Source organism: Vespa mandarinia, chromosome 6, assembly GCF_050613455.1.
Source record: "Vespa mandarinia isolate Hongniang chromosome 6, ASM5061345v1, whole genome shotgun sequence".
Classification (NCBI taxonomy): domain Eukaryota; kingdom Metazoa; phylum Arthropoda; class Insecta; order Hymenoptera; family Vespidae; genus Vespa; species Vespa mandarinia.
The window spans coordinates 4,763,675-4,788,122 of record NC_140815.1 but is presented as its reverse complement, the minus strand read 5'-3'; the positions used below and the strand labels follow the sequence as shown (position 1 = coordinate 4,788,122).

The window sequence follows — 24,448 nt, the reverse complement described above, 5'->3', positions numbered from 1 at the left end:
ATATGAATGCAATATTTTAACTTTATTTTGATAGTTTAAAATTTATGATCCATTTGATCCACGTTTAATACACCGAAATGCTGAGAAAGTTTTTCTTTTTTAAATGAAGTTTTTCTTTTTTCCAATTAAGTATGCAAAGACGTACATCTTTGATATTTAAATATCATTATCCTCAAGCGTAAAGCTTCGAACCAAAATCTAATCGTGTGGTTTAATTGTATTATGTAGTACGTGAATGTATAAAATCTTCTATAGTGTGTCAAAGGGTCATACACGCATACACAGCTTTTCCTTTGAATATATAAATTCTAAATATTCATGTATTGTATGGCAAAATTATTTATCTTCCGTAGATATATACATTTTATTCAAATTTAAATGGATTGCGATTCCAACATTGTGTATATAATTAATTTTTATTTTTTGGTGAGATGCGAGAGAATTTGTCTCTCTAATATGCACAAGATAAATCTAGTATGCAGAAGATAATCATTGAGAAGTCGGTTGAGTAAAGTGGCGATTGTATCAATGTCCTATCCATAAAGGAGAGAATTTGATTGTATTGTGGTAACTTAGTAATCTCCTTAACTTTGATTTCAGTAGTTTATTGCTTACCAAATTGGCCAAGTGAACTAATAGGATTGAGTTATAAGTATATGTATGTGTATGTCCGTATATATATTTATATATATATATATATACGTGAAAGTTTGTATATACATAAATAGCACAAACATTCCGAAGCAAAAATATTCTATGTTCTATGCAGCAACGCAATATTTAATTTATTTAATTTACAATCGGTAACAATAAATATGATTTGATTGATGTAAAAGTTTATTATTTTGTATTCCAAATCTGAAATATATAAATTTTATACGATATATTTTATATGATATACTTTTTTATATACTATACTTTATCTTCAACATTATAATTAATATGAAGGGTTGTAGAATTTTTATGAAATGATAGATTTCCAACAATTATATTATTTAACTTATGTCTTGTATTTATATACATATGTATATTTATGTATGTATGTATGCATAACGATAATTTCGATATTTCTAGGAATGTTGAAACTTCGATTACCGTTTTCGCATAACGTTCAAATAACATCCTATCTGTGTTCAATGTTGTAGTATTACGATATAAACACAATAGACGTTATTGACCAGTATGTACAGGCATTGATCTTTCCTACAATGTAACTTACATAATACGGGAGAGAGATATGATAGTAATAGTGACGAAATGAAATATTGAATCAATTAAGTTTGAATAGTACATACTAGTAGTTTGAAAATGATGTTACTTAATAGAGACTTCGATCAATTCATTATTATGATTTATAACAGATCGTTTGTGTTTTCTATAGTAAAATAAAATAACACTTTATCGAAGATATAATATCTCTGCAAAAAATAAGAAATAAGAGGAACAATGTTTTTCTTATTGTAAGCTTTTTAAAGTATCAATATTCTAATATTCTTTCATAACTATGGTAAATAGAAAAGAACTCATCATAATTTTGAAGAAAAATTTTTCAATGATATAAAGAAAGAAACTCGATATTCATTACAAAATGTTGTAAATTATATTGCAATAAGTGTAAGTTTTTTTTTTTAACACGCAATATTACGTTATCGGTGAATTCATTAAAGAATTTACTGGTAGGCACTATAAAAATTAACACCGTCTTGGTGTCGCCCTATGAATACAAAGGGGAAATAATGCACGCGATTCTTTTTTTACGAAAGTGCGATCGCGTGTATAGATAAGGAATACGGTAAGTTAACGCGTATTACATCCTCTATCGATCTTTCCTAGCTAGAAGTGTTATGCCTATAGTTTAGTTTCTTAAGCCAACAAATATTTTTAATGCTAGCATCTTTTACGTTTATCGACAGATCATCGATACGTTTGAATAGTTAGAAACTTTGCAATTGTTTTTGTAATGTATTTAGAAAACGAACGGAATAAGAGAGAAATACAGAGATCGAATTATTATTAGTCATTGTATGTCATAGCTTGAAATGTTCAATTTTTTTTTTTTTTATTCGAACATTTATCGTCTGTTATTCAAAAGAGATTTTTTGCTTGAAATAAATCGTCGACATAGTTGCATTGTATTTTTCAAACTATTTTACAAATGTTGAAATATTATTAATTAATCAAGAAAAAGTTTAAGTATAACTATGATTACGCTCGAAAAAGATAATATAAAATTCATGGAATTCGTTTATACACAAGACATCATTCAACGATGGTATTTTTCGATAGTTTTAAAGTAACTGGAAGTATACAACGAAACTAATTTTCTCTCGACATCGTGGGTTCAATTGCCTTCCCTTCTTCCCAAAGAACGGCAGCTCGTTTTACACTCGGCCTCCTGATTTATGTCCGTACAATGTTGAAATGAGGTAATGCCGTATAGTGTAGGAAGAAATAACGGATACGTCGCCCGAAGGTTTATGGATTTGATAGAATATTATACCGATGTCATAACATTGGTAAACTGACATACAGTCAATCTAAAATTCTTAAATACGAAAAAAAAAATTATGTATTTCTCAATAAAATAACTGCTCCTTTGTATAAATGAAAATGTATAAAATTAACACAATAATTATATTTTTAAAATATTTATTTTATAAACTAATATATAATAAAATCAGAAGATAGAATAAATAATCTGGTAGTTAGATTTAATATAGAGACATCTTTATTGTTAGATATATATTGTGTTTTCATATTTTGTTATTGCACTATATTTCCTGAATGATTTCAATTCTTTTTTTTTTTAATTTACTGGACTTCTCATAATAATTATCTGATAAGTTGTATCTTAATTTTTATTTATTTTTCTAACATAATGGTATACAGATGTAGTAAATATAAATTATAATTATTGAATTATTCGGTAGTTTCACGGGTACCTTAAACCAAAATAATAGGTTTCAATCATTTATAATGTTATAATTATGTATATAATTATAATAGTAATAAATACAGTTATAAATTTAATAAATAATAATAACAATAAAGATGATATTTTAAACGTTGTTTTTGGAAAATCATAATTACATTTTAATACATTTCCAAGAAAATACGTACAATTTTCATATATTTCGTATTGGCAAAGTATTTATCAATAATGAACTAAGTTTCGATTTTACTTAACAGATAAAATTATTTCAAAATTTGATACGATCAATAATGTATCTACAACAATGAAATGCTATAATTCATAATATGTTTTGTTACGGCATTATTTTATCTATCGACTATGGTTTAATCATCGATAATTTTATAAAGCTTTGTTTTTATTGGATTAACATAATAGGATTGATAAATGCGTTTTCGCAATTTTGATGATTATTTTTAGAGAAGAATCGATAGTTCGTTTTTATTTTACTTTTATACATCCTTTCCATAATTATCGCATCGATTTTAGAGACAATGAGCGACTAATAAAAAGTACATAATTTTTATTTGATAATTAATTAAAAGGAATATAATATAAGATATTTTGTATGTGTATTATAAGATCGTCGTTTTATCGCATAGGAAATTTGGTAATGTAAAATTCAGTAGAAGGTATGCTCAGTGGAGCCATTAATTAGAAGAAGAAAGACTCGTTTGAGTCTCCGTCCTTCACTTTTCGGCGTTGCTTCCTTTATCCCGAGGTCCTTTCTCGTAACACTTTCATAGATGCTTTATACGTGTACGAACGATATATACTAGGTACGTGCTGACGATCGAAAGAGAAAAGGAGGCACAGTAAGCTTTGATAGTCACGTTTTTACGAATCAAGGAGAAAATATAAAGTACAATATTTCGAGATCATTTTTATTGTCACCTTAATTTTCTCAGCTAGAATACATACTGCATAATAATTTTTAGTAACGATCGGAGAATAAAACGATCGGTAACAACATCGACAATTCAATATTTTTTTCGTAATCCATGCCAAAGCACATTTTCATTTTATTTTCAGTATTTTTCTTATGAATAATTCAATTCACGCATCGTGAAATCGTCGATCGCGTCACTCGTCTCCATATATGTAGATATATTACATAGTTCCGTGAAAATTAAGTCGAGAATACGTAAATACATGTACGTGTATATGTACGTATATTTATGTATTTTGCGTGACATTGCAAGTAAGACGAAGGTCTTGTTCGCAGCAGTAATGCTTGTGCGGGGTAATGTAATCAAAGAAATCTCTCTGAACTCGAGGCTCGTGAGAAAATGCGAATAGCTCGTCTCTGGTTATCGTCATCATCGCTCGAAGCTTGTACTCGTAAGAACGATCATTTCAAGAGCTATGGCTAGCTACTGCCTTTTCTCTCTCTCTCTCTTTTTCTTTTTTTTTTTTTTTCTTTTTATTTCTGACGTTGATGTCACAACTCGAGATATCCAATGAAAAGAAGTCGATTCAAATCCCGCGATCTGCTCGTACTTCCTTTTTTTTCTTTTTTCTTTTTCCATACAGGCAAGAAATCTCGTCGATCGTTAAACGAAAATGCTAGTTTTTTTTTTTTAAACTTTTCCATAGTACCTCCAGTTATTCAAGTTAACAGCTTCAACGCACATGAGTACATATTTACTCTCACGAATAAGCCCCTTCGAAAATTTGTCTAACTTTTTCCTCTGAAAATTGAATAATATTCTGATTTTATTGCTACGCTTGTATCCGACAAATTTTCTATCTTGATGACGAACTGTATACGATCGTCCTACTTTAAACATTTGAAATTAACTTAACCAATGATTGATCTTATAAGAGATCAAATTTGTATGTATATATAATTGAATTTATATGATAAATGAAAATCTAATTTGTAAATAAAAATTCGTTTCTATTTCATTACTAAAATATATTTTCATATTTTTATCTTTACTGTTTTTCCTTTTTCTTTAACGTTTTCATGTTCGAGATTTGTTAATAAATATTTAACTTAACGTCAATACTTGTGTAATTCAATCTTAATTTATCGATGTTTTTCAATCAAACTTCCTACCATGCGCATTTAAAAATTATATTTTTTTTATGCATATAAATACGTAAATTTTAACTTCGTTGTAACAGATGTATCTATAAAATAATTATTTGAACAAATGAATTTTCAGAGTTAGCTGAACATTTAGACTGTTATTATTTTGTTAACACGTTAGGATTATTTTCGTTTCGTCGTTGAATACGTAAACACGTTATATTCTTCATTTTGAGAATTATATTATTTTATGTAAAAACTGGTAAGAGTACATTGACTATATATTATCAGCAACCGTATAATTTTCTATAAAATGTAGTCGAAAATTGCAGAATATCCAGTTTCATACATTCGCGACAAAAACGTCTTTAGATTTATTCAACGTTTTTATCAATGTTTTATCATTCAAGGATAACTAAATTATGACTGAAAAAAAACGGAACATAAATTTTCAAGATTAAATGCATGGTACTATTAATATACTTTTAACAATTGCATATATTATTTCAAAGTGCAACCGATCGTATTACCATATTTGAATATTATATAACAAATTTTCAGTAATTAATATTATAAGACGTTGCCTCGTAAGGTAATAAATGATGCGAAGATTATATAATTTTATATTGATCCAACAACCTTGCATGCGATAAGAATTTAATTAATGATCCATCGATTTTAACGTCGCATAAAAATGCAATTAGACTGTTGCGTAAAAGCATCGTCTTTAAAATGTGTAATTTACTAATCGATATTTTCAATGTCACTTTAATAGGAATTTATTCTATTTGTCATTAAACGTTTAACCCGTATCGTGCTTTAATTCCTATGAATTGATTCCAATCAAACGTTTACATTTATAAATATCTGCCTGTTTGTATCATTACTTTAATGTAAAAAATAAATACAATTAAATATAGGGAAGAGTAAACGAGATAGTATTTCACATAATTGAAAGATATTATATGTATAAATGATCGATTTTTTTTTTACTTTCTCTTATTTTTTTAATAAAAGAAGATAAAGAAAGGAAGAAAATCATAAAATACTTAATACATAAATCGAGATATTATTATCGTTGTTGCAAACAAATTCTTATTTTTATTTCATTGGAAAATATTCGAGAAAATAAATGAATTCATTTATGAAGTTAGTTGGAACTAACCAGTAAATGTGACTATTTGTCTTTTCAAGATTACAGAATATTTAAGCATTACACGTAGATTACACGTAATGAATGAATGCCTTATAATTTTTTTTTACTATAGAACTAAAGTTACTTCTTTCCTCTAGAATAATAGATTATTTCAATCTTAAGATTTTACGAGTACGTTACGCCTCTTTCAGAAGATTAATGTTTTCAATCACGGTCGATATTCTTTGTTACTTCCTCACTTTTATCAAATAGCTTTATTTTGTAGTATTCTTAATATCTCGATTTTAGATTTATATTTTTATATATCTTTTTATACCTCTTAACTTGCTATTATATATTTTTTAATAAAAAATAAAGCACCTAAAAACGTAAAAACTGTATCATATAAATTATGTTGAATTATTTGTTGATAAATATTTTAATTATATATTTTAATTTGTATTAATATTTTTTAATATATATATATATACATATATATTAGTAATAATTGTTAATAAAACTAACTGAAGGTTATAAATGTTGCGAACGAAGTGGAAAACTCAAATGCTTACTATGGGTGTTTTCTATAATATCTATATTAACATACGTTAATTTGAATACTTCTCATTTTTTATGTTTATAGTATAACGTGATTAAAATAATAGATGCAAATTCTCATTCTGAATTTTATCGATATATTATACTTACATAGTATAAAGCCTATCGACGGAGCATACAAATCGATAGCTATCATGCGGTGCTTCCACTGCAGTCGAATGACCCATTGGTTCTGCCGCTTACATTTGATCCAACAATTGATTATATATATGTATATGTAATATCTGAGACATCAACATAGAAGAACAAATATGCAAAATATAACTTTAAGAAATATAGCTTAATTGTTCTTTATATATTTGTTTTAGAATTTTAAACTAATATATCTGGAAATTGTTCGAAGATTTAATAATTGATTCTAATAGTAATAATGGCGACACAATTTTCTTACTATCACATATAAAATTATTCGTCCATTAACTTGCATTTGAATTGATTTATATTTTATCACTCTATCGACGATATTTTAACAAATTTTAATTATAACATATATAATTAAATTTAATGACAGAAATATCGTCGAAAGTATAATAATATAAAAAAGAATAGTCGAAATATAATTAAATAATATAACAGAACTTTCTAATATACATTATATAGATTTGTACAAAATAACTATTTTATCACTATGAGCTATTAATAAATGATACTTCTTGATTCCCTTTACGCATTGTTATTATGTAATTACGTTAATATATCCATATTACTGTAAATATCAAGTAAATATGTGTAGTAAGAGATATGTCAATATTAGTTTCAATCATCAATCATAGAATATGATGAAATGAATGAGGAGAAAAGGTATATCATTTTTATTGGCATGGTTAAAAAAATTGTCACAATTATTCGAAAAAACTATGGAGAATAAATGTTTCGGTACACAATAAATCGTGATGTATTTGTTAGAAAATTTATAAAAAGAAAAAACTAATGGAAAATAACATTGAATAACCAAAAAATATAAAAAAGGAATATGAACAGTTTGTTAAAAAATGTATAAAGATAGTCAGAGAAACGTACATTTTTGATATTGAATAACATTTTGTAGACAAAGTAAAGTGTTCTGAATTTTTGCATAGATATGAAAAAATTATTGTGCTATATAAAATATACATAGAATTAAAAAAAAATGTCTTTTTTGTAGAATTCCTTGAAACATTTATAATCAATAGGAATATATTCATTTTGTAGATCAGCCGTTTTTTATATTTACTTTTCTGTAAATATTTAGGAAATCAATCAATCCTAGGTCAAATTACGCTTGCTGGTTTAGGAAAACAAAAAAAATTATTCCATTTCAAAAAGTGTTCGAATATTTTTCCATAGAACGAAATATAAAAGAAAGTATAAAATATAATCGAGTGTAATTTTGATATAAGTTAAAATTTTTTTTCGATATTGCAGTCGCATCTCCGCCGGATAGAAGGGTCACGAGAGACGATATGGGGGTGGCCTCGCATGATACAGCTGCGAACACGGCTACCGGCTGTTCAAGTGGTACAACCCCACCTCGCCCGCACAATCCTTCCTCCCCTGGTCGAAATGGTCAGCTATCGAGTAAGTTTCCATGATATTACCACGAGATTCCACTTACGATTTATGTTTCTATCTCGGACGCGGATTACTCGTTTCTTTGCGTAGATAAATGGACGCGTTATAAATCGATTTTCTTTACGTCAAAGTCGATATTTTTCTTAGAATAGTTTTATATTTAATGCTGAAAGTAAATATTAGTTATCCTTGAAATTAAAGATCGACAAGTAAAGTGACCTTTTCCGATAGTATTTAATATAAGTTAATATATAATCATATAATTATATAAATTTAATTTCTAAATCGGTAAAAATCACACTATTATTCCAAGTTATAATATACTATTAATATAAATTTACATTTAGAGATCTTATTAGATCTTATTAGAATTAATAGAATATTGTATTCGAAGGAGATCGTTAAAAAATATATAGGTATATATATATATATATATATATATATATATATATATATATATATGTAGATACGAGTATGTGTTAATTCACGTTTCATAGAAGAGTACGGAAAAGCTCTGTTATCGAACGATATCGTCGCTTAATTTCAGAGCAAGGCACGCTGACGATAGTACGACGCAGTTCGGGCAAAAGCAAAAGCGTCGGTGGTGGCAGTTTCGAGAGTTCCCCGCCATCACATAATCCTGACAGGTTTTTGTCGAGTCAGTCCGTGGATCTCGACGAGATTCTCGATAATGTTGATCTCACGACAGATTCACTACCCGCCGTTGACACCCCCGACGCCTGCGACAAAGCTGCTCTCAGGTAGGATCGAATAGACATGAACGATTTTATTGCATTGAAGATTATCTTTTTAAAACTTTCTCACGAGATGCAGTTAATATTTATTTGATCTTTTGTTTTTTCAGACTTCGATGTCTGTTAAAGCAGCTACAACATGGCGAAATATCCGCCGAATTGCTCCAACGAAATTTACATTATGCGGCGCGTGTACTTGAAACAGTCTTCATCGACGAGACAAAGTAAGTTACATTTTAATTGGATAAAAATATTTTATCTTGCTTAATAAATTATAAAATGACGTTCTTACGTATATCGTCTTATGTGTCTCTCTTTGGAAATATGTTTGAAATAAGTTTGGAGACGCACGAGAGTGTTACACTAATTTTCTTTTACTTTTTTTTCTTCTTTTTTTTTTTTTTTTTTTAACACTATCTTTTCTCTCCATTAGGACGTACAATTTTTTTTTTTCAGAGAAAGACACAAATTATAATTAATATTCTTAATTATTTTTAAGAGCTTTAAAAATAATTGTACTTTAACAATAATGTTAACATGGTAAATCACGATAAACGATTATAGTTGGTGTAACAAAGTCTAACGTGTGCTCACTTCGATTTATTCATCGTCTATCGATCCTTTTTCTCGTGCGTGCGAACGTAAAGTATTAATCTGCAAAATTGAGGGTAGGATTCCGTCTCTCTAATATTTGAACAAAGGGAAGACATTACTTTCTTTCGCGAAGTTTCCTCTTGGATGTAACTCATGATCCCATAGACCGTTAAAGGATGATCGATCGCGTAATATTAAAAATTAAACTTCTTTCAAATAAGATGAATTATTAATGAAACATGAAAATTTAAATATTTTTTCACACTTTTTATGTACATCTACTAATCGTCAGAAAGAGTTTACAAGAGCGCCTCTTTAGCTCAGTGGTAGAGCACTGGTCTCGTAAACCAGGGGTCGTGAGTTCAATCCTCACAGGAGGCAAAGCGAAATTTCCTTTTTCGCTCACTTTTTTCTACTTATTCTTCTTTTACGTTAATTTAAAGAGATTATTCATCGATTTTAATTATTGTTTCAATTTTATTCTTTTCTTATTATTTTATTAAATCGAATAAATATCGATGGATTATAATGAAAAAATAATGACGAATAAGTTCCTTTTAAAATTCTTCGCGTTCGGCTAATAATTTTTATTAACGCTTTTCCTGTGTATCCGATGCGACGTATACATTTACGTGTGCGATTTTTGTTCACTCAAAAGCATGTAACATTAACTTTGAGAATTGTAGTTTTTTTTCCCAAGTAGACTTAGGCGTATTATACCCGATTAGAAGCAGATCCCATTGTCCCGAGGAAATGAACTTAAATTGGTTAGAAGTAAAGCGATATTAATTTTCGATGGTACATTCGGATTATTCTCTGTTACCCTATGCCTATTGGAAACGAAACAAGTAGTTTAATGTTTCCTTCGACATTATATTTTTTGATATTTTATAATTTGATACATTAAGTCTTATTCTCTCTCTCTCTCTCTCTCTCTCTCTCTTTCTCTCTTTCTTTCTCTCTCTCTTTCTTATTTGGAAAAGAATATATGAACGGCATATTATAAGATATTGGTGAAATCTTGAACACTTCTAACGAAAAGGTTCCATCAACGCTGTATTCCTATGGCTCTTAAGTTCTTTCGATTTCCCGTAAAAGCATTTTCCAGGTTAACTTCGACGATGGTGAACTTTGCTGTTGTTGCTGCATCAAAGAGCAACCCAAATTTTCATCTCCTTGTTCATTCTTTTTTCTTTTACGTGCGCCAAGCAGCAGGAAAAATTGGCAATCGTTATTTTAGAATGGTTTTGGAATTTCTGAGGAGATGATAATGCAGTAAAAAAAAAAAAAGACAAAAAACAGGGCAAACGACGATAAAAAAGAAAAAAAAAAGAAAAGAAAAAGAGAGGATAGTAAAGCGAATAACAACAACAACAAAAAAAAAAAGAAAAAAGAAAAGAAAAAAGAAGGGGCAGATAGGAAAAAGAAAGAAAAAGTATAATCTATGACTATTTTATTCTTTTCTATATATGATGAACTAACGAGCACTACCGCAGGGTGAGTTCAGGCGGGAATGAGTGCTCTCGGTCATCACGTAGGGGTGCGGGCCTGACTTCTACATCCCTGGGGGGCAGCATGGACCCGGATGGACCACAGAGCCACGCGGTGGTAACCCAGAAAAGGAAGCTTCGCACCCCTGTGTGGGAAAGGTTGCGAAACATTCACATTTCCTACCCCGACACACAAATCATCTCCTCACTTTCAAAGAAACCCTTCAACCCCTGATGCCTGTCACTCCTTCGCCGATGTTCGTAGTGGGTTCACGTAACATGCAGATATCACACAGTGTTCTTGACCATGCATTGTATGCTCGAACGCTGCCAATGACCATCCCTATAAGGGTCGAGCGATCGACGCTTCACGTATCTACCCGACTATGTATATTTGAAACGTCTTTCAATCGATTCTCCGAGATAAAAGGATTGTGCTTTTGCTATAAATAAATTTTTACGTATCGACGTCATCGCTCTTCCCTCCGATCTATAACATCAGTACTGTCTTATGACGCGGGATGATAAATACGAAAAACTCTATCTTACCTCAAACCTTCATTTTTTTCTTATGTATCTCTAAGGAATATAGATTCTATACTAAATAGTCGATTTAGAGCTTTCCTACCAATGGTTGGGGATAGGGGAGAGGGGCTGTGATCGATGGATAAATCGTGCGACATTTTTTTTTTGTTTTAGCAAGAAAGATAAAACTCTATCAATAGTTTCACGAACATTCGTATATCGTTAGGACACTTGAAAAAAATAATTGTCACACATTTCTATCTTTCTATTAAATATTGTAATTATGTCTAATAAGCATGTAATTATGTCTTAAACATTGTAATTATGTTAAATATGTAAATATGTCTAAGCAAAAAGGAACAGAAAAAAATAGATTATCGTTTTTGGATAGAACTATCGATAAAAGAACAAGGTCTGATTTAAAAAAAATTGTCACTTTCGGATAAAACATGTTTATACGTAGAGATAGGTTTTATCTAGAGGAAAATTGAAAACACGAGCAATAAAAAATCTTGAAGAACGTATTTTTGAAGATTTACAAGAATATTTGAAAATTTGCAAGAATACAGGAATTATGTAACACTTTAAACATAGCATGAAAATGTGATTCCAAGCTGCCTGAATGCCTTGTATTCTTTCATACTCTATTTATCTTTCTCTCTCTTATTTTCCTTTTTTTATCTTTTAGCTCCTTTATAGTTTTTTTTTAGGTATAATCTCTTTGCAGTTTCCGGATACCTGCCTGCTACAAGTTGCATCATCATTGTAATCAACTCTATATCTGTCTTTTCCTAAGTTCGAGAGAGTGCATGTATACACATAGGGCGTTTTTAAAAGTTATTATATATTCGTTATGCGTTTAAGTATAACGAATTGAGAAGGAACGCGCGATCAAACGTTTCCCGCAACACGGAAATCGCAGGGGTGACTCGAAAGTTTCTCAATGAAAAAATAGAAAGATGCTGGTTTCGTTTTGGGATCGTGAATTTTCGTGAATTTTCTAGTCACACCTCGCATAGACGGGGACGTTTGTTTTTAACAACGGGTAGATCGATGTACAAACCCTCAATGTTACATGTCTTTTCTTTGATGTTTTACATTGTAGAGATGCCGACCATACGGAATCAACTGCTACTTGCCGACAAGGTGTACGCCGTAGGTTTGTGCAAAAGTTTGAATTCAAACAACCTCTCACAATCGTTCACCGTTATCTCTTAATTATTATAATTATTATAACTACTATTTCCTATCACGATAGCACTCGAGTTTTTATTTTGCATGAAGTTTTATATTTTCTTCATAATGCTTTCTAACAGATAATAGCTTATTGTTAAAATAGATTTATTTCAGCTCCACTTTTCGAGATGTACGTACGTGTATAAGATATTTGTTATTACTCAAACTTGTATAAAACATATCAGTATATATATTTTGAATAATTACAGTTAATTATTACGTACCTACGTCGTAAGTAACTTTAGCCGTAGTTGTAATTTAATTGGTTGCCTGCATTCCTTGTATAGTTACATACTGTGTATATTATACACAGATCGTCGCTGTGAATATCAAAGTGTTTTTAGGATATTCGTAATAGTTTCAATCTTAAATGAAAGTAGGTCGACGGTCCTTAAAATTATTTTGTCGATAGCAAAAAGGGTTTGAAAAGAAATCATATTTCAGATTCGTTTGTTCTTTACATAGAATAGTGTGTTAACTTTTTATTCGTACATTTCTCTTTAATAATATAATGTGTCCATTCATGAAATTGAATCAGAGTTCTATGTCGCTTTTAGACTCACGTTATCTCTATTATTGATGTAAAATACGTATTCGAGCTTTACGATTTAGTCGGTGAATTGAAAACGAAAATGCATTTCGTAAGATACAAAATTATTTTGAGAAATAAAATGGTAGAGATTTCCGATACTCGATAATTCATTTAACGCGCAACACTATTATTCTCCTTTGGCTGCTTGAATTTATTAATATATATGTATATATATATACACACTCACACATATACACAAACGAACATCGCCAAACGATGTCGCCAGACGCGAATTCATATCGATTCATAATTCGTGTAATTTTCTTCGTTTGAGGTTGAAAATATATATTTTCAGGGAAGATGTGTTTCGTTGAACTATTTTCGAAAGAATAATCGTTTTGAAAGAATACCAATATTTTTGCAAGGAATCTTTTTCAACGCGTCAAATTCGAACTGCGATCGGGTTCGATAACTTTTAAATATCGAAGTTCACTAAATGGATATTGAGAAAGCGACTCAGTTTTTCTCTTTTTTTTCTTTTTTCTTTTTAGTGTTAAACCAAGGTAGAATTTTTAAAGCGTCATTATTTCGATACTCGTCAAATCAGTTGTTAACATTTTTTCCCTATGGTTTTATTTAGACGATTGGCCGATGAAGATGATGAATTGTCCGAAGTACAACCGGACGCGGTACCACCCGAAGTTCGAGAATGGTTGGCGTCGACCTTCACCAGACAACTTGCCACAACAAGGCGGAAGGCGGATGAGAAACCCAAATTTCGATCTGTGGCCCACGCTATTAGAGCTGGGATTTTCGTTGATCGGATTTATAGGAGAGTCACCAATACCGCTCTCATGCAATTTCCACCAGATGTGGTTAAAGTACTTAAGGTACTTTTTACTTTATTTCTTATTAAGATTGTATATACCTACATATCTATAAATTATATTTCTACATTCTTCTAGAACGGGAATGTACTTGATAAATGTTAATTGAATGCAATTCGAAGAAATCTTATTAGTGTCATAGTAATTGCTTGCCGACTTTTGGATTTGCGTAATTTTAATTAGACGTAGTCTTGTGATTTCATAAAACAACGATTTTACCAACGAACTTTTCTTTGAATTTTAATGAATCTTAATTTAAGACGTTGGACGACTGGTCTTTCGACGTGTTTTCATTGAACGAAGCTGCACTCGGAGCTCCTGTTAAATACATAGGCTACGACCTACTGAATCGGTACGGTATGTTACACAAGTTTAAAGTGCCACCTGCGGTTCTGGAATGCTTCCTAGGAAGAATTGAAGAAGGATATTGCAGACATCGAAATCCATATCACAATAATCTTCACGCTGCGGACGTAGCTCAAACTATGCATTATATTTTGTGCCAAACGGGGTTAATGGTAAGTTTCGAATTTCAAAATTATATTTTTAAATGATATTTAATGCGTTCACTGTTGGATACTTTCATTTTATTAAAATACTAATACATGATCTTTGTATAAAAGAAAACGATGTATAAGGAAGATACATACGAAATGGTGAACCGTTTGAAAATTGTATCATTGAAAATTTAATTATTTTAAAGTTAAAAGAGAAATTACTCTTTCCAGAATTGGCTGACCGATCTAGAAATATTCTCGTCACTCGTAGCGGCGATTATTCACGACTACGAGCACACTGGGACCACAAACAATTTCCACGTAATGTCAGGCAGTGATACGGCACTTCTCTATAATGACCGCGCTGTGTTAGAAAATCACCATATATCAGCGAGTTTCAGGTATACAGAATTAATTTCATACAACACTTCTCTACATAAGAGGCAATTTTATAAATGCGCATGGTGTATTTTTTTTCAGAATATTAAGGGAAGACGAATGTAATATTCTTCAAAATTTGTCGCGAGAAGAATTTCGAGAATTTCGTTCACTCGTGATCGACATGGTCTTGGCAACCGATATGAGCTTTCATTTTCAACAGTTAAAAAATATGAAAAATCTACTAAGCTTGGCAGAACCGAGCGTCGATAAGAGCAAAGCCGTCAGTCTAGTGCTCCATTGCTGCGATATTTCTCATCCTGCGAAAAGATGGGATCTCCACCATAGGTTAGACCATTTTATCAGATCGTCTCTTTTTATCGGTTGGACGATATTGCATTAGGAACCTTCGACGATTGCAATAATTTCGTTCTTTATGTGACGCGAGTCAATTCCTTTATACAGGTGGACGATGCAACTGTTGGAAGAATTTTTCAGGCAAGGCGACAAAGAGAGAGATCTTGGCTTGCCATTTTCACCTTTATGCGATCGTAATAATACTTTGGTAGCGGAATCTCAAATTGGTTTTATAGAATTTATTGTTGAGCCGAGTATGCAAGTTTGCAGCGATATGTTGGAGACGGTTCTTGGACCGTTGAACGTTAAAGAAAGTGTAGATGAGTCAGCTAACGGTAAACGTTTCGATAATTTCAATAATTGCCATTATCCAAAATATATACATATTTTCCAACGTTCATCGATTCATTGTTCGTAGGTTCGACAACAGAGAGTAACAGGTTTAAAATAGGGAAACCATGGATACAGTGTCTCGTAGAAAACAAACAAATCTGGAAGGAACAAGCGGTTCGAGGTATGTTATATGGAAATAAATTATGGATATTGAGTGACCAAATAATTATGACACAATCGTGAAGAGAAATTTTTCATAGGAAAATTAATCGATATTATAAAATAAAATGTTCATACACGAGACTTTGTTTACAATAAAATCGAGTGTAAATATCAATTGAGTGATTAACAGATTATTGTATTTTTTTTATAAGTAACTTTATAAATCTTTTTTAGCCTTTATATACCGTTATCGATTATTTGTAAAAGAGAAATAATATGTTCAACGATCGTTGAGTTAGTGAGTGCATATTTACTCAATCAATATTAACAATCGATTTCTTCGAAAATATAACTTTGTGCGAAACAATTTTTGTCAATATTTTTCGAAGTGGAATCGATCTTTTTTCTTGTTTTTTTTTTTTTTTTAATGTAAATACCTTCATCGTTTGTACATTCTACAGATGCAGAGCTTAGAGCACAAAAAGAAGCGGAACAAAATTCCAATGCGGAAAAGGAAGGGGAGAATGTTCAAACGACGGCGGAAGAATGAAGTGTCGTCAGATCGACGATCGAAACTTACTTCGAATATCTATGCGATTTTAGGCTACAAGAAACTCGTCTTTATTTCCGAACTCATTTTATTATCTTAAACTTTTTCCCTCATATATTATATTTAATAAGGAATTTACTGTGAATGCGAACGTAGATATAAAATTATCTATGGTATTTACGATGCGTTTGTTTTGGGACGATTATCCGTTATATACTTAGACGTCATTTTCGTGCAACGACTATCTTCTTAAATACTTCCACATCATATATATATATATTATATTATATTATATATATATATATATATATATATATATATATACATAATTTCAAGGAAACATTTTTATCAAAAAGTAGATAAAGAATTCGATTTTCTTTTTCCGTGGTAGTTCTTCGTCCAAGTAGCCGTCTACTTTCTTTTTCCGTTTTTTTCCTTTTTGTCTTTTTTTTTGTCCAAAATCCTTCGTACTTTTACTTAGCATCATGTTAAAGTCATAATACGATATAGAGCGTAGCCTAAAACGAATAGATGAAAGACATATTTTTCATAAACAAAAAGAGAGGGAAGAATCGATTAAGCATTATCAATCTATTATCAATGAGTTTTGCAAACTATTTCTGCATTATGAACGCTATTTCTATTCGTATCTATCTTTTTTTTATATAACTAGTATGTAAAAATGCATAATGCATTTTTAACAGATTCTAATGTCACGGATAATGTCCCACTTTCAACGAATTCTATATAACAGAACTGGCAAAACGCAATCCAAACGCATCGATTAATAACTTCATTTCAAGTTGGTACATAAATTAGAAAATAAGCGGATAGAGGAGAGACGGATAATGAGGAAAAAAAAATTAAATCAAAAGATTAAACTCATCGAATTCGAAATATCTATATGAGTTTTTTTTTGTCTCGACAGTATATTATCGTCTCTTTTTTCTTTCGTAGTAAGCACGAACGATATTCATATTAATCGACATTATTCAGGATCCTTGTAAATATATGCCTGACGAGACGCACATTAACTTATTTTTATACTTTCACATTATTCCGCGAAAAAAGTTACAAAAAGTCTAGTCGAATGTACGTACGAAAAGTATTGAGTAATTGAACGAAAAGATATTTATGAGATTGTTCCCAAGAAATGTTTATAGATTTGCTTTTTCTATTATCGCACAAGCCGAATTATTCCCTTTGAAAAAATTTTTTCGTTAAAAGGTGGAAATAGACGCGTAAGAAGGAAAATCCGTCCCTCGGAAAGCTCGAACGAGAAACGGATTTAACGGATTTTACGGAGAATCTGGCGAAAGGAAAGTACTTGTATTATTTTTTTTCTTTTTCTCTCTCTCTCCCTCTCTCTCTCTCTCTCTCTCTCTCTCTCTCTCTCTCTCTTTCTCTCTCGACGATCGAACGTTCGGGGCTCTTGCGATTTTCCGTGCAAAGCCTTCAACGAGTAGAATCTCGAAAGTATGATAATTATTGACATACACAAATATATATCTCTGTATATACTCACGTTAGATATGTACACGTATGTATATCTATTCGTGAACACGTCGAGGTACAGCTTTAATCGATGTATATTTAATGTAAAAGAAAAATTAGTGTCGTTAGTGTTTATTTAAACGTTTGTGCTATATGTATATGTCAAATATATGTGTTGGATTTGCGAACGTGTTCACGACGTTGCATTAGAGCGCAAGCTTGATCACTTGTCCGGGATTCCTTAGAAGAAAAACAAAGTTACGTAGTGTCGTGTTTGTTTGGCAACTGGTAGCAATGTAATTATGCAATGCGAGCTCACGTAACCGCTATTATTTTTTTGCGGTAACGATCGTCATAAAATAATCTCTGATTGCGATCTTTTGCGAGTATTCACTGTATATAGACGTAGACAATGTTGTTCTATCGAATATTTTTGAGGAAGAGAGGGAGAAAAAGGAGGACCAAGCTACGAACAAACGTATCTTTTTACGTACCTGTCGTCGTAGTGCACTTACACGCTCAGTACCTAGCAAATTTAAAATTAAAAAGTCAAAAGGAAAGAGAAGACTCGAAAGTGATGTTAGTAGTAATTTTCAATAGCGTCGAGTGTATGTGTGTCTTCTGTACGAGTATAGCACTTCGTAGTTGAAACACGTTAAAATATATCCGTCCTTTATTTTTGTTGCTATTTTTCCCCATTCGATCGTTAGTTAGTTTCATTCGACGTTTTTACAAGTAGGAAGGTGCAAAGGTGAGAAATTTACGATGTACGTATACAAACGTTGTGTTTTTCTCTATTGAAACGAGGAGCGTACGAGGATGGTAGAAACGTTCTGTAAATAGAGCCATTAGTGCGATATTTTATTTATTTTTAATCGCCGGCTATTTGTGTGTGTGTTTTTTTTATAAATTAATGTTGCATATTAAATCTCGTACGATCGATCGCTTACACTCCTCACCATCCTGCTCCATTCTTTCGTCGGTTTTTCGTTTTCATTGATTAAACCCAAGCGAAAGCGATATGCTCTCTCTCTCTCACAATGATTTTATTATATTACGTGTGTGCCCGGTGCGTATAGAATTATGTACTAGTTTATTATTAACAAAGGGAAAAGAAAAGAAAAAAGAAAAAAAAAAAGAAAAAAAAAAGAAAGGAGAGTAAAAATTGCAAAAGTATCTAGTCGAAACGGCAAAATACATTTGACGAGGTAAAGTCAAATGTGAAAATAAAAATACATAAAAATACATAAAAAAAGAAACAAGAAATGTTTACAAATTAAATCTTCCGAGGAGCAACAAGTAAGAAATACGAATTAAGTATCCTCCCAGAGGCGGATGAGGGGCCAAAAAGCGTGATAGAAATAATATATGTACTTATATTGGAAGTAGGTTTGTAAAAAAAGAGAATAGTATCGGATCGCACGATTGTAACAGCCAAGAGTGAACGCAAATTTATAATCTTTAATGTTATTATCCTTGAAGTTTTTTCGTAATGGCACGATGGAATTATCGTAGATATAGAATTTTCAACTTACCACAATTCGACGCTCTCCTCATTTTTATACGCGCGATCCGATATATTTAATCGCGAGAAGCGAATAGTCTTTCCATCGACGACGATACAGGCCTTTTCCTAAGCGATACAAAATCTTGACCAAAAATTGAGATAACAAATGAATTATACATATATTAGCGCGTTTCTCCGCATACGTACAAATTATTACGCTTCATTCGAGTTACGATAACATAAGAATTTATTATTATTATTATTATAATTATTATTATTATTATTAATATTATTATTATTATTATTATTAGTATTATTATTATTATAATTATTATTATTACTATTATTATTACTACTACTACTATTAATATTACTATTGTAATCCAAAAAATCGATAAAATTGTTGGTTAAAGTTAAAAAAGAAAGAAAAAAAGAAAATTGAAAGATATTCCATCTTCACCGAATGATATCGCGGTTATAGAAAAGCTTCAAATAAAATAATACTCGACCAATAATGTTAAATTTTAAAATAAGCACATTTACGTAAAATATAGGAATAACGTATATCACTTGGGTAATCATTTTGCTAATATTTGACCACCGCAAATTGACTTTAGTAAATGACGTTTGTTATCGACGTCGCCAGGATGGCTTGTTTCGGCACATGTATCGAGCATTGAAATTGATATATCTACATTTCTTCTGTATTTAATTTCTTCGGTACAATCCGAAACGAAAGATGTACATAATCTTTTATTTCAGCACCGTATCTGTTTGATGTGATGTGATTAATCAAAAATACGTCGAAAGAAAATAATATATTATCCAAAAATCGTGTATAATTAGCCCTGTATTCTCTATAATTCTACAGAGAAATAAAAATACTCGATTAGTTACCAATTGGATTCCCACTTTAGTGTTATCTTTATTGCAAATATGTATTATATCTACATGTGTATAGTTGTTTGCAATATTCAAGGTACGAAAAGTTACTTTGAAGCAACGACAATTTATTTAAATCGTTCATGATAACAAATATTTCGATCGATTTGTATTAATTTCGCGTATAAAAAACTATAGAAAAATAATTAAAGAAGGATACTTCAATTTAATTTTCATGCTAGAGATAATATTAAAATGATAAGTATTTTCAACATATTGTTAAGGAGTATTATCAAGATTTTTTTAATCAGAGAAACAAAAGTTGTTCGAAAGAACAATTGTAAGGATAATTGAACAATTATCCTTATTGCCATTTCCGCTAGCTATGTATCGATCTATATATGCAATAGTAGATTTTCATATATAATAAAAAAAAATTTAATTCATTTTTTTGAAATAAATATTATTCCAATTTTTCTTTTTTTCGTAGCACACATTAATAAGAAACTAATGGACTCTTATCGCTAATGCAAATATAATAAGATAACGTACCACAAATTTTTACATTTCAGGGGTATATATATATGAAACATCATAGGGGACAGTACATAATAGACGCGAAAATGTTTCGCGTAGTTTGCTTTTGTTCTCTTTTGCTCGCTACTGGTCTCGTCCATGGCGAGATCAAAAACAAAGGATGGTGGAAGAATGCCGTATTCTATCAAATTTATCCACGGAGTTTTATGGATTCTAATGACGATGGAGTTGGAGATCTAAAAGGTAAGAGCCGTGTTTCAAGTTTGTTGTCGAAATCTTTAATAATTTCACTTGCGTAATACTAACGAGCCGGTAAAAAAGGTATTACATCGAAACTGGAACATTTCGTTGACGCTGGAGTTCAAGGAATATGGCTTTCACCTATTTATGCGAGTCCAATGATAGATTTTGGTTACGACATATCAGATTTCAAAGCCATACATCCAGAATTTGGTACGATGGAGGATTTCGAAGCATTGGTGGAAAAATCGAAACGACTTGGATTAAAAGTGAGGCGATCTTTGTCTCCAAAATTTTTCATAGATTCTTTCAAATCCGTCTCATGGTTTGTTTAATGATCGCTATTTTGATTACATTTCGCAGGTAATTCTTGATCTCGTACCAAATCATACATCCGATAAGCACGAGTGGTTCCAAAAGTACCTTGCTGGGGAGAAGAAATATAAGGATTATTATATTTGGAGAAAAGGACAAAAGGATGATGGTGTGACACCACCGAACAATTGGATCAGTGTGTTCAGTGGTCCTGCCTGGACGTATAATGCAACGTTGAAGGAATGGTATTTCCATCAATTCGAGTACAGACAACCTGACTTAAATTATAATAATCCAGTAGTGCGAGCCGAAATGGAAGTTAGTGCAATTATCGAATTGAAAGATGCATCTTCAATTGAATTTATCGAATTTCATGATTCTAAATTTTCCAGGAAGTCATTCGATTTTGGTTACGTAAAGGCATAGATGGTTTTCGAATAGATGCCGTTCCTCATCTTTTCGAAAGACAGGATCTCCGTGATGAACCCAGAAGTTTCGATCGAAGCGCTACCAAACGTGATTACACTTATTTGAACCACATTTATACTAAAGACGATCCACGAACATATGAACTCGTAAAAAGTTGGAGAAAGGTTCTTGATGATTATTCCGATGCCAATAACGAGGATGAGAAGGTATTGATTCTTACGAGAAACCATTACAATTTCTTTCAATATGTTAATCGCTGTTCCTGTGTTCTTTAGGTGATGATGACTGAAGCTTACACTTCTCTAGAAAATACTACGAAATATTATCAGTACGGCTCTGACATACCATTCAATTTCAAATTGATCACCGATGTTAATAACAATTCGAGCGCATCCGATTTTAAGAGGATCATTGAGGCATGGATGGCACAAACTCCAAGCACTGGAAGTGCCAATTGGGTGGTAAGTTGTCGGTCTTTGAGAAATTAGTTACTATTAATGGTTGTTAATAATTATTTCATTATTAGAATTTATTATTTTCAGTTGGGAAATCACGATCGAAGTCGTACCGCGTCACGTTATCCAAAAAGGGAATTGCAAATGATGATGCTACCAATGATCTTGCCTGGTGTTGCCGTTACTTATTACGGAGAAGAAATTGGAATGGTTGATAAGAGTGACATATCATGGGAGGACACACAGGATCCACAAGCTTGTAACGCCGGAAAGGATAAATATCGAAGTCAATCTCGCGATCCGAATCGCACACCTTTCCAATGGGACAGTAGTAAAAATGCCGGTGAATAGACAATTTAACAAAATGTTTCTTGATTTTTATAAAAATATCACATATAACAATTTAACGAATTTATTGGTCAATAGGATTCAGTAACGGTAATCGAACGTGGCTTCCGGTTCATGAAAATTATAAAGTATTGAATTTGGAAAATCAAAAAAATACGACAATACAGTCACTTTATAAGGCATATCGATCGTTGACTCGATTGCGCAAAACATCGCGTGCATTAAAGGAAGGAGTGTTGAAAATAAAGGTGGTGGAACTTAACGCAGGTGATCATAAAAATTGCGAAATATTAATTATCAGCCGAGAAGCTCTTGTAGAGACAGTGACTTTGTTTATGAGTTTCTCTCCAGTAGCTCTTGCGGTAAATTTGGATGAACACATGACAGTTTACAAAAATACGTTTGTCGAAGTCGATATATTTCATACTAGGAGGTAACCATTGTTTCTTTAAGGAATTGATACTTGTGGAAACTCAAAATGTAATAATTTCATATCATATATTCTTATTTGCAGAAATAAGCCTTACATACGTAACTCTTACATGTATATAATCCTTCCACCTTGGCAGGGAGTGGTTGTATCATCTAGCAATTAGATTCGGTATCGACAAATTGCAATAGGATTTGGAACTGTAATGGAAGAGCATAAATATTATTAAATTTCAATGATGGAATTTTATGTAATATTCTTTTTTGATTATATAACCGAAAAAAGAATCTATCTATTTAAGATGGTTCATTACTTTTCTCTTGAAGCATATGTGTGTTCAGTGACAGATATGGAAAAAATATGGACTTTTGTATTATCTACGTTTTGTTAATTTAGCGAATATTAAAAAGCATAGATAGCAATAGAAAATGTTAAATAAATTTTCTGTAATTAAAAAAGAGAAGAATAAAATTTCAAGATATATTTTATTACTATCATAAAATAATTTTAATATCATAACTTAAAAAAAAAATTTATATATATATATATATATATATATATCAATTTTGATTTATAAGTATTCCCGCAATTAGTATATTTCTGTAAACATATCCCTATCGCAATCATATCTATTTTTAAACGACAGATGATTTCAATTAAATATTTGTATTTTACTCATACTCAATTATTAATCTCGTGCAATGCAATATTGGAATCAAAGCTTGGCATTGCGTAATGGTATCTTTGCTATGTTACTCAATTGGTTGATTTAAATACAAGATAAAACTGCGCATTGGGATAAATGTTTTCTACATTGTTTTAGCAATAAAAAAGTAAAAATTTAATGTTTCGTTAATAATCGATAGATGAGGTTTTGGAATAATACTGAAATAAGTAGTCTTTCTGCTGGTAAGTTATCAGGTGAAAAATCGCGTTATACGAACAGACAACAGCAAGCAGATGTGTGTAATCACAGTACGTGAAATCCTTATCTCTTCTTTTAGCTTTTGTATGTGAATGTGGGAAGAAAACATTGAAAATCAATCTTTTATGGTCAAACTATAAAAAATTATAATTTTAATAATTTTCTAATAATTTGAGAAATTTTTATTATATAGGGAGTATAATAAACTAATATTTAAACAATATTAACTTATACATAGCTCGTAACAAAATAATTTGGTTATTCTGAAGCAACCATGTTA

General features: G+C 30.9%; 2 protein-coding genes and 1 non-coding gene across 16 annotated transcripts in view; all 3 read left to right on the top strand.

Moving 5' to 3' along the window:
* The window catches only part of LOC118440883 (dual specificity calcium/calmodulin-dependent 3',5'-cyclic nucleotide phosphodiesterase 1), a 66,289-nt gene extending 49,423 nt beyond the window's left edge, over positions 1-16,866 (top strand). For 8 of the 12 annotated variants that reach the window (XM_035864578.2, XM_085657717.1, XM_035864580.2 and 5 more), the window contains 12 exons: positions 8,164-8,316; positions 8,858-9,071; positions 9,176-9,289; positions 11,156-11,308; positions 12,780-12,833; positions 14,083-14,332; positions 14,590-14,847; positions 15,058-15,227; positions 15,307-15,552; positions 15,670-15,896; positions 15,980-16,075; positions 16,518-16,866. In XM_035864578.2, coding sequence (XP_035720471.1) covers positions 8,164-8,316; positions 8,858-9,071; positions 9,176-9,289; positions 11,156-11,308; positions 12,780-12,833; positions 14,083-14,332; positions 14,590-14,847; positions 15,058-15,227; positions 15,307-15,552; positions 15,670-15,896; positions 15,980-16,075; positions 16,518-16,606 — 2,024 coding nt within the window. In that variant the 3' untranslated portion in view covers positions 16,607-16,866. The remainder of the gene's footprint in view (positions 1-8,163; positions 8,317-8,857; positions 9,072-9,175; positions 9,290-11,155; positions 11,309-12,779; positions 12,834-14,082; positions 14,333-14,589; positions 14,848-15,057; positions 15,228-15,306; positions 15,553-15,669; positions 15,897-15,979; positions 16,076-16,517) is intronic. The other 4 variants (XM_035864575.2, XM_035864577.2, XM_035864576.2 and 1 more) reach the window with 4 other exon arrangements.
* Positions 9,969-10,040, top strand: TRNAT-CGU (transfer RNA threonine (anticodon CGU)). The gene has a single exon. It is a non-coding gene; the product is annotated as a tRNA-Thr (tRNA).
* A 1,210-nt stretch (positions 16,867-18,076) lies between the features above and the next one.
* LOC146872953 (maltase 1-like) lies at positions 18,077-23,609 on the top strand. 3 transcript variants are annotated; one of them, XM_085657642.1, is made up of 9 exons: positions 18,077-18,679; positions 21,062-21,269; positions 21,348-21,535; positions 21,630-21,899; positions 21,974-22,216; positions 22,286-22,471; positions 22,553-22,808; positions 22,892-23,246; positions 23,328-23,609. In XM_085657642.1, the coding sequence occupies exons 2-9, from the start codon at positions 21,074-21,076 to the stop codon at positions 23,407-23,409; spliced, it is 1,776 nt and encodes a 591-aa protein (XP_085513768.1). In that variant the 5' UTR covers positions 18,077-18,679; positions 21,062-21,073; the 3' UTR covers positions 23,410-23,609. The 3 variants fall into 3 exon arrangements, with proteins under 3 accessions (XP_085513768.1, XP_085513766.1, XP_085513767.1); XM_085657640.1 differs by having other exon boundaries at positions 18,077-18,851; XM_085657641.1 differs by having other exon boundaries at positions 18,077-18,867.
* Positions 23,610-24,448: the final 839 nt, after the last annotated feature.

What these genes read in the sequence shown, in the direction of transcription:
- LOC146872953 (XM_085657642.1), top strand. Translation starts at nt 21,074, where the DNA reads ATGAAACATCATAGGGGACAGTACATAATAGACGCGAAAATGTTTCGC. An exon ending in CGAAACGACTTGGATTAAAA is followed by an intron (nt 21,536 to 21,629) that starts GTGAGGCGATCT and finishes TACATTTCGCAG; the next exon opens with GTAATTCTTGATCTCGTACC. An exon ending in TAGTGCGAGCCGAAATGGAA is followed by an intron (nt 21,900 to 21,973) that starts GTTAGTGCAATT and finishes TAAATTTTCCAG; the next exon opens with GAAGTCATTCGATTTTGGTT.